At 44.0% G+C, this 10,436-nt stretch overlaps 1 protein-coding gene across 1 annotated transcript; it reads right to left on the bottom strand.

Moving 5' to 3' along the window:
• Positions 1-244: 244 nt before the first annotated feature.
• Positions 245-9,853, bottom strand: map2k2a (mitogen-activated protein kinase kinase 2a). Its single transcript, XM_086047786.1, has 11 exons — positions 9,016-9,853; positions 7,591-7,801; positions 6,354-6,500; positions 6,198-6,275; positions 6,041-6,092; positions 4,823-4,947; positions 3,138-3,351; positions 2,993-3,057; positions 2,828-2,889; positions 2,024-2,069; positions 245-1,943 (listed from the first exon to the last, which is right to left on the bottom strand). Exons 1-11 carry the CDS (start codon positions 9,102-9,104, stop codon positions 1,833-1,835), a joined length of 1,200 nt encoding a protein of 399 aa, XP_085903912.1. The 5' UTR covers positions 9,105-9,853; the 3' UTR covers positions 245-1,832.
• Positions 9,854-10,436: the final 583 nt, after the last annotated feature.

Genomic DNA, 10,436 nt, shown 5'->3' with positions numbered 1-10,436 from the left:
ATTAAGCTTTTGGAATGTGGGTGGAAGCTGGACTAGTACTACCAACCTGGACAAAACTCACTGGGAGATTGTGGAAACTCCACACATGAAGGTCGAAGCTACGATTCGAAAACCAAGAAAATTAGCACAGTAAAGGGGGATAACTTGGAAAACTAATTATGCTGTGCCATTTTTGGGTAATCACGCAATATCTAAATGAGTCCTTTGGAAACACATTAGCAATGATTGACAGACTTCATGTAACTTACATTCACAAATAATTTTTATTTTATCCTTTTATACATTAGAACCATATCCAACACATTTTATATTATAATAAATGACTCTTTTCCTTGTCATTTACATAAATCAAAAAAGTTGTATATTAAGACTGCAAAATAGTACTCCTGTAGTTTTTGTATATTTTGTACACATACAAGTGACAATGCATCCATTTTTGCTCAGAACGAATGCACATTGTTTGAGGATTTGTAGAATAAGAGAGGGCAGCCCAAAAAAAACTAGAGGGGGAAAAAAAACAAAAAAACGCAAGAGCTAGAGCAAGGCTAGCAACACCACCAGCATGTGACCAACACTGACCCAGGTTACAGTGCTCAGATGAACCCTTTTTTGTACTAATGAAATCTTCTGCCTCAAGCTTAACGTCCAATTATACTGCAACTTTGCTTTAAAGATGTGCAAGGTTTTCCCGAAAAGCATGTGCCAAGTCTGCTGGCTGCTTTTGGAGTGCCACAGCGGGGAGTGTAACCAAACGCACCTCAGGGAGGAAGAAAAGTACAGATCAACAACAAAGAAAACAAAATATTAGCGAACAAAAATGATTCATATTGATAACACAGAGGGTTCTCATCAAAACACCGGCTGATCATCCGCACCATTAAAACAAAATACACGCACAGTATAAGAAAGGTTAAACCATGCTATAGCATCTCATGAATACATTTTTGATCATTGTTTTCTCAGCGCCATTAAAAGGCGTATAAATATTCCTGGTCTCTCCCATTACAGGAGAGTGTGATTGAAATGCATGAGGAAACAATGTCAACGCAACTGCACTGAATTTCATCCAAAGTGCACTGATATACTGTTCTTCATAAATGTGCCAACACAAAGGAGGGGTACTGATCAGGCATTGATAAGTGCGAGTATCCTCTTTGGTTTGTGATCCTCAGAGCGATCAATTGTTAAACTCCCAAAAAAAAAAAAAAAAAAAAAAAAAAGTGAAAATTACTCAATGTGCCCATCTCTCGTGCGCTCTATCCCCGACAAATGTAATTACAATATGGCAGATCATTTCGTGTCATTGACAAAAGGGGTCTTCGTAAATGAAAATTGCTGCATTCACCTTGATCGCAACTACAGTATTTCGATTTGACTGTTTGGATTCCTCCGGGTCCGAATCTCCGCTGTTATCAAAATACAGCCCCACCAGCCATTAACCGTTGCCATAGAAAAGATTAATAGAGAATAGCTAATAGAAAACAAGTGTGCCAATCATAGCGTTAATTCACCCCCCCCCCCCAAACCCATTTGCAGCCGAATCGAAAGGTGACACTGGCCTGGTGAAGCTTGTGGTCTTACAGTACGACGGCTCTAGAGCCCTGCAGCTGCTGCTGGTGAACAAATACATGAGAGGAAGCTGGAACCGTTTTGAAGCCCAAAAACGACATGAGAAAAGTGTCAGTGTGTGTAAGTAAGTGTGTGCATGTACTAGAGAATGTATATGAATATGCAAGCATATTCACAAAAATATGCAAAAAACATGAAGACCCAGCGGTGAGACGAGGTCAGTACTCGAGGAGTGAGGGGGCAGGCAGGTGGGCGGGCGGGCTTCACTCAGTGCTGCGGGTCGGGGTGCTGGGCTGGTTGAGGTTCATGGTTTTGCACAACCAGCCGGCAAAGTTCACTTCCTCCACTTCGGATCGCTTGATGAATATGTGACTCTGGACAGAGACAACAGGGAACACAGGTGGTTGTTAAAATGAGGGAAAATAGACAAACCAAGGGAAGGTGAGCCACTTACAATCAGCATCTTCAGATCGGCCCTTTCGGCTGGATTTTTGATCAAGCTGTAAACACAAACAAGGTCTTGAACATGACATAGGAGACCACTACTAGTTCTCCATTACTTGGAAAAACAATGACAGAATTTGTGTTGTCATGATGTTACACAATAGCGATTGTTCAAATTAATGGCCCAAGTAATCACGGGGTGTCCTAAATTTTTGGGGGGTGGAACATACCAGATCCAAAATAGACATAGCGAGGTGCCTTGAAAGACGCCCTTTATTTGTTCCATGACCACACGCCTAACTCAAAACACGCGACCAGTATTAAACTGCAAATGGCGCATTGGTTGAAATGAGGAAGCATTTTTTTGTAAAAATGTTTATGCGTACACACCCTCAAGCACCTCCCCATATCTCACTCGACCAGTCCGTGAGACCAAGCATAAGCGAGACCCAGGCGGCGACTGCTAAAAAAAAAAAAAGGAAAAAAAAAAAGGCACCTGTTGCTTCAAAGCAAAGCGCGGTGAGTGTCACCGAAATGCAGGTGCAGTCATTCAATAGGCCATCGATCATTGCCAAGTGCCTCTCAAAATATCGACACTCTTTTTTTTTAATCGATAAATAAAAAAATTTAAAAAATTGTTTTTTTTTTAAAAATAGTACAGTACACTGTATGAGGAGCCTCAAAATCTAATACAGGGTCACGGTTTCCGATGCAACGAGTTCGTAGCGAAGAGTCGCCAAATGTAATCATTTTGCGATGGTCCACTTCACTACTTGCGTTTCAAGTCAATAAAAGTTACAACAAAGTTACTCACCATTTTGTGACAAAGTCTTGGAAGTCATTAGTGAACACGCCGTGTGGCAGTTTAGGAGGAGGCTGAGGAGAAAATAGTAATAAAAAAAAAAAAAACAAGACAGGTCATTTCAAAGAAGTCAGTATTTTGACCTTTAATAAGTTTGTGCACAGTGTTTTGTCAGACCTCGTTCACAATATAGTCCAAAAGTTCAAAGATGGCCATAGCGGGTCTACAGTCCATCCCGTGTCCTGTGCCAGAGATGCACATGAAATCCAGTCACACAATGGCCGTTGGAGCAGAAACGTAAACAAAGCCAAATTTTTCCTACCGCTCACGGGCCTCCCCGGTGGTCTGGGCCTCTGCACGTTGCTGTGAGGCTCTCCCTCGCTGCCGTCCAGCACAGGCCGGCCGAAGATGGCCTCCAATTCCTTGGCGTCTGGTGGGGGGATGGGGTAGCGGCCGATGGCCAGCTCCACGAGGGACAGACCCATGCTCCATACATCCGACTGAACAGAGTAGTGGGTGCCCTGCAGTCTCTCCGGCTGTTGAGGTAACACATGGTACAGTATATACGTCAAAGGGACAGAAGGATTGGGCCAAGACCGAAGCACGAGGCAGCACTAGCAGGTGGCTTGGGAAGGCTGGTGCGAAGTGGATCACGGCAGAAGGAAAGGGGAATGGATTCGCAAAACGATATCCACGCATATTGTTAAACCGCTTTTCCTTTACATAGACAATAACGCTCAACGATATGTTGTTCGTTATTGTGCTCCTCGTTTGCACAAGTGAAGAATCGTACGACTTTATGATGACAGCTGCGTCTCATATCCTGGCAATTAGTTGGAGTCAAAAACATAGGATACGCATTTTCCTCAGCGATTGCAGTGCACTTTAGAACGACATAACATGACCGCGTCAACCAAATTGAGCATTATCATTTTTGTAAAAGGCATATTTCATAACACTCTCATTTTTGGACATCCAAATATTGTGCAAATCATAATGTTGTGGCTGGTTAGTGCGTTATGGTCTTTTGGCCGCACTCAAAACTGCATTTTTGGTGACTGAAAATGCAAATGGCACTCCTGGAAAATTCTAGCCTAAGGCTTCCCAAAGTGTTCACCATTTGCATGAAAAACAATATTTTTGGCTCGTCTCCTTTGTCTGACATCATATTGCCGTGTCTGCCGCGATTGCTCGTACCTCTTCCAATTCCAAATGCCCGAGGTGATAGGTATTGTTTTCAACATCATGTTGGTTAGATATTTACTTTTATGGATTTTGCAAAAAGTGCACGAGAACAAAGAGGCCAACTCTCCTGATTTTTCCAGGTCCAAAAGGCTTAAAATCAGTACTAGTGCCAACATGATGGGCGTCTAATAGATTGCATTATTCGTTATCTGTGCACATCTACATGTATTCTCTTGCACCATGCAGTTAAAGTAGATGTGTGTGCGTGTTCGTGCTTTTTTTATGTTGTACGAGTAAGTCCAACAACATGACAAAAGTCTTGTCATATACCCACCTTTTTCTGACCAAAGGTCGCTCCGGAATGTAAGTCACACCAGTCAAAAAAATGCACCATGAAGAAAAAAAAAAAAAAAGAAAAAAAATGGAGTATAAATCGCATTCTGCGTCAGGGATTAGAGCGCTACTTGTTGCCAGTGCATGTTAAAAGAATTTCTTTCGCAACCCAAGGTGGGAGAAACATGCCTTAGAAAAGTTTGAAGGGTGCTGAGAATTAATGGGCGCTCAATAGCGCTGATGCTTAGTAGGTCGAAGACGGTTTACATAGACCAGGTGTCCACGGCATGAGAAAGAACAGCGAGGGAGAACGAGATCACAGTTGCCGGCATATGTGCCAAAGAACGCTCTCCTGGGCACGGCCCTCGCCTCTTGGCGGGGGAGTGAGAAAGAAGGTAGAGGGTGGTGCCACTCCATGTGAGAAAAGAAAGGGAAGGAAAGTGGGGACGGGGCCAGAGGAAACGGGGTGGGGGCGCAGAGCTGACTCACCGACATGTAGGAACGCGTTCCAACAAAGGAGTTGGCCATGGAATCTATGAGCTGGCCGCTCACTCCGAAGTCGCACAGCTTGATCTCCCCGCGAGAGTTGACCAGAATGTTGGAGGGCTTCACATCTACGTGGCAGGTGAGGGGCGGGGTGGTGACACGGACAAAAACAAGATAGAGAATACCTTCATATACGGCTCTCGTTTTGGTTGGACAAAGTAACAGAGCGTGACATGTTTGTAACATTAAAACGTTACCAGCAGCACTGCCTATACAGTTCATTATATAGAGAGAGAAAAAAAAAAAAAAAAAGCTTACGGACGGCGGCAATTGCATTTGATGCATCAAAATTACTTAGGGGGAAAATGCGTTTATTTTATGAAGGACTCGAGCCAGGTGGACAATGCCACAACTGTCTGCGATTTCACACAGCAACACAGCCTCCAGCAGTCACACAAGCAGACGGTGTGACGTGGCAAAAACTTGTCGGACTGCGACAAGCGCCTTCGACGCAACAGGGCGGGGGACGTGAGCGTCGGGCGGGAAACTTCACAACCATGTCCTGACAGTGCGGAACACCTTGACACACAGGCGTCGTCCTGCCTTTGTTACGGCTCTTAAACGAACTCTGAAGTTGGAAAATTGCTGTCCCCACCAGTTTGTGTGACGGGCAGTGCGAAGAGCGGGAAACAACGATACAGTAGACTTTGTTGTCGCGCTTACAGAATGGATGGATAACAATAACACGCATCCAGGCAGGCGTAGATGCATTATAAAGGATGTACGGTAACGTAGCGCGTGCCCCTGAAAAGCGCCCTATTGAGGCGCGTGACTGTCTTCCAGCAACCAAGGTCACGTAAGGAGTGAGTGACGACGCATTGGTATGAAGAAGCGTGAGAACAAAGACAAACGCTACGGAGGGAGGGAGTGAGGGAGCGAGGGAAGGGTACGTAGGGCGAGGTTGCTCATAATCACATTTGAGAGGCGGTAATTACCGCCTGTGCTCACAAACAACTCTGTCCCGGAGTACCACTCACCCTGAGGCAAGTCTATGCACTTTATATACAGCTGCCAATACGTAATTGAAATACAAATGACAGGTTAATGCCCGCATATTTTGTCACAATTAGGTGGGCGAATCAACTTTGTGTGTGTAAACTTGGGCCTGTTGCAAGATGTTCCACTAGTAATCTTTTGTGGTTTTTTTTTTTTTTTTTTTACCTCTGTGCATGATTTGGTGCTTTTCCCGCAGGTAGGCCAAACCTCTCAACACCTAGTGAAGAAACACCACACAGACATAAACGACTGTTAGAAACAACAGGATTGTGTGTCAAATGGATTTGAATAATATGCAGCCGATAAGACTCATAATACATACAGCTATGCTAACTTTGCCCAAGACTTCCTCTGGAATTCTCCTGGCTTCCTTCAGAACCTGGTCCAAGGACCCACCATCCTATAGAGACGAGACACCTAAGTATGCCGAAATAAAAAGCCTTTGCAAGCGTAAAGCGTGTCTTTCAACGTGTCTCACCATGTGCTCCATACAAATGCTGATCTCGCCGTCGCTGTAGAAGGCGCCGTAGAAGCCGACGATATACGGCGAGTTGCACTTGTGCAGGACTTGAAGCTCTCTGATGATCTGGTTCCTGATGGCCGGCTTGATTTCCAAGTGGATCAACTGAGACGGAGAGGAAGCAGGTTAATGCAATAAGAGGAAGGTGGGCTTGCCGACAGGGGAGAAATTGGTCGATGTTGTGTCTGCACCATGCAATGACAAAAAAAGGCTTTGAAGTCGATCTATTTCTGGTACTCAAAAGCCGAAAACCTGTCTTCGCCCTTCATTGCAAACAAGTGTGGATTTGGTAAAACAATTCACATTTTTGAGCGCAATGTACAAAACAAAATCGCTCTGGGGTCAGTAAGCACAACCAGAATTAATACATAAGGCACACTGTTGATTTTTGAGAAAATTCAAGGATTTTAAAGTGCGCCTTATAGTCCGGAAAAATACGCTACTGTTGTCAACGACTGAGTAGACATGGGCTGATTAACCAGTTGATGTGAGTGTGAAAGTCAATGTTTCAATAACCACCAGTACTGACTGTCACTGTTAATGAGCTCTTTGTTTTCTTTTTTCAGAAAATGTCTAAGCAGGGCACAATATGTTTGGCTAATTGCAGAGTTCAAGAAAGAAGCCGCCTCTTTGAAATTAATTGCCTCCAATTAATCTTTTTTTTCTCCTTCTTGGAGAGCAGTTGCACAAAAGGAGGAGGGGGGGGGGGCAAGATGAGAGACACAACAAACACGGATGCCTTTATGCTCTGAAGAGTGTGCATTGCATCCCCCCCAAAAGAAAAGTGCCAACAGGTACTAGTTAGCCCCAAGGGCAACATGAGAAGCCATGGGTCTGAAATAAAGCATTAAAACAGAACGAGAATGTTAACATTTATTTATTAATTGAAACTAAATATGGGACACCTTTCTTCTGTACTAACTATTCTATACTTTGAAATTATATTTAAAATAGATTGTGTTCAGTGTGGGGAAAAAAAAATCATGTTTTTATTTAGCCTAATATATTTTTAAAAAGTTATTTTTAGAGCTATAATTTTAATACCGTGATAGCGCGATAATTTTGCTGGCGAGTATCATAACATCAGAAGCTAATAATCGCGGCATGCCCATTACCGAGGAGAAAGTCTGGTCTGGACTGAGAAAGGTGTGCCGTTCACCTGGAAGACAAACCGTCGACGCTCACTCATCCTCACCTTGCGAGCCATGACCAGACCCGAGGGCTTGTGGCGGACCTTGTTGACTACCCCTCCGTTCCCGGCGCCCAACTCGCAGATTGGCTCGAAGTCCTCGTCCTTGAGCTCCCCGACCTGCGCTTTCTGGGTGAGGAAGGCTTCCAGTCGCATCTTCTGTTGCTCATCCAAGTCCAGCTCTCCCAGCTTCTTTTGTAAGGCCTCAAGGTTTGCTCTGTAACGAAACCACCACTCTTATGTAAAGCTTCAGCTATCCATTTTCTGTATCGCTTGTCCTCATTAGAGTCACGAGGGAGCTGGAGTCTATCCCAGCTGACTTTGGGTGAGAGGCGGGGTCCAACCTGGACTGTATATTAACCAGTTATTGTTGTTTATTTGGTATTGTTTAGTGATTTGAAAAACAACTAAACAGCAACTAAGCAATATCACATGGGGGATTGATGTTGCACTCGCCAACCTTTTGAAACTGATTCAGTTACTGGCTCGGTCATTGTTTCCCCAAAGTAAACGCAGATGTTTGCAAATGTCTTATTTTGATTAAACACAAAATATAGTCTGCTTTCATGAAGGACAGCAAAAATCAGAGAGTAAGTAGTGTTGAGAGGCTGATATCAAAGGATTTGGACAATTTTTAGTTATACACTGGCTCTAAACGATTACTCAATTAAAATAGTTGTTGATTATTTTAATAATAGTTGATTCATTTAGGCACCGCTACAATTGAATGCTTTAAAATAGTATGGAACTCAATCAGGGAGGACTCCAAGAGTTTTTTCTCTACCTGGGCTAAGGGGAGGGGCTGAGGAAAAAAAATAAATAAAAAAATATATATATATTTTAGAATATCAAATGAAATGCTGAAGGGGCTTAACTGGGGCCACATAGATTTGTGGCCCCCAGTGTAGTGCCATCCCTTAACACAATTGATATGCATGCTGGTGTGGCCTTCAAAGACCATGCCTGTTTTGTACATGGTCCCTTTGGAAAAATGAATTGCCCATCCCTGCATTAGTGATACATTGGCTCCTCCAGTGGTATACAAGTTCAGCTGTACTTGACATTATTAACAACTACTGTACTTTAATGCTGGTCATGATGGAGAGCTGAGCGCTAAGTAATGCTTATAAGTAGGTGGACTTGTAAAAAAAAGGTTTAAGAACGACCGCACGACGACCAAGCATAACTCTGATTTCAGTTCGACACCCCTGATATACAGTGTGCAATGAAGCTAATATGCATGTTTTTGGAATGAGGGAGGAAACCGCAGTGCCCGGCTCAAGCATGCAAACTCCACACTGGAAGGCCGGAGCCGAGATTCGAACCACAGAACTGTGAGGCAGACGTGTCGACCACTCGTCCACGGTGCTGCCCGTGACGTAAAGATACACAGAGCAGAAAATATTATGGAATCATTGTCATAGTACTTACTCAGATGTAGCATCAGTGGTGTTTGAGGTGGGTTGCCCTTCTCCAATGGGCGTTATATTCAACGGAACCGGTCTTTTTTTGGGGGCCATATCAAGATGGTGGGGGGGGGGGAAACTGTTGGAAATCTCAAATAATGTCCAGAAAAATGCACTTAACGGCACCGAGCCGAGCAGTTGTGGCAAAGTGGCCCTTTCCCTCGTTCGCTAGCGAGCAACAGGATCACGTCTAGGTAGCTAACGACTTAGCTGGTTAACGTCAGCGAAAAGATGACACTTTCACGAGCCGTGTCACTCGAATGTTTGGCTAAAACGTGACATACCGAGGCGTTTATAATGAACAGGTCATTTCAGGGTGTTTATAGTATTTGAGGTGAGCGCATTGTTGTTTTTTGTACGCTCGGTATCGGGGTAATCAAGCTACCTAGCTAATGCTACCGGAAAAAAAGAAGCCGCGAGACTCAGCGGCCCGCCACGTTTCCCACCCCCCGTTTAAACGACGGCAGCACCGGGGGGCAGCTGCTGGTGGTCGTCTGGCGTCCCTCCGCAAAGTTACAACCGGACAGTTGGGGGAGGGGCTCTGTGGCCGGGTGGCAGGGCGACGGGGCTTTCGTCTGTGACTGCTGCTGCTGCTTTTGCTGCTGGTGCTGGTGGTGGTGGTGCTGGTCCGTCAATACAGGAAGCAGCGGACCTGAGTGACACCCACAGGGAGAGCCCTTCACTTCAGTGAGAGTACCGTGCCCAGATTGAGAAGTCTTCAAGAGAGAGGGGGAAAAAATAAGAATTTAAATAAAATAACCTCACAATGAAATACTACAATCGCACGTCTCAAGTAATAACCGGACGACGGTGCTTTCTTGTTTCAGTCAATGTTATGTGCGCATTGCTGCCACCCAGTGGTCACACGTGGGGACCGAAGACTTCTACATTACAGTTGGTGCCTGCAGCAGTAATATTAGTCAATTTTCTCAGTTGCTTATTGCATTATAATACAGTTAGTCTAAAGATAGCGGGCAATGGTGTGTGGATGTTCAAAATACACAAAGTGTCATTGTCGTTTGACAGTAAAGTTAAACTGGGCGTGGCATTAATGCCTTTTTTTGAAGATGTGTTGACAAAAATCAGCTTGACGACACGTATCGTATTATTTCTTTAAAGTATTTCATTAGTCTTGTTTCTCTCATTTTTTGTCATATTGCAATTTGGCTATTAAAATTAATTAGGGTATTAATATAACGTTAATTTTTTCTTTTAACTTGACTTTCCAAGCATGTTCTTCCCCCTGTAAAATACGTTCCTCGCAAAATTCTATTATTCTCATGACATTTTTCCTCATGTTACTAAATGTTCAATTACACATCACACTAAGATAGATCAACCTACCCATCCAAAACTGTCTGGACCGCAGAAAAAAAACCAGACACA

This window comes from Filicampus tigris, chromosome 12 (assembly GCF_054856515.1).
Source record: "Filicampus tigris isolate MCC_2025a chromosome 12, RoL_Ftig_1.0, whole genome shotgun sequence".
NCBI classification, from domain to species: Eukaryota; Metazoa; Chordata; class Actinopteri; order Syngnathiformes; family Syngnathidae; genus Filicampus; species Filicampus tigris.
This window is presented reverse-complemented; position numbering and strand designations above follow the sequence as displayed.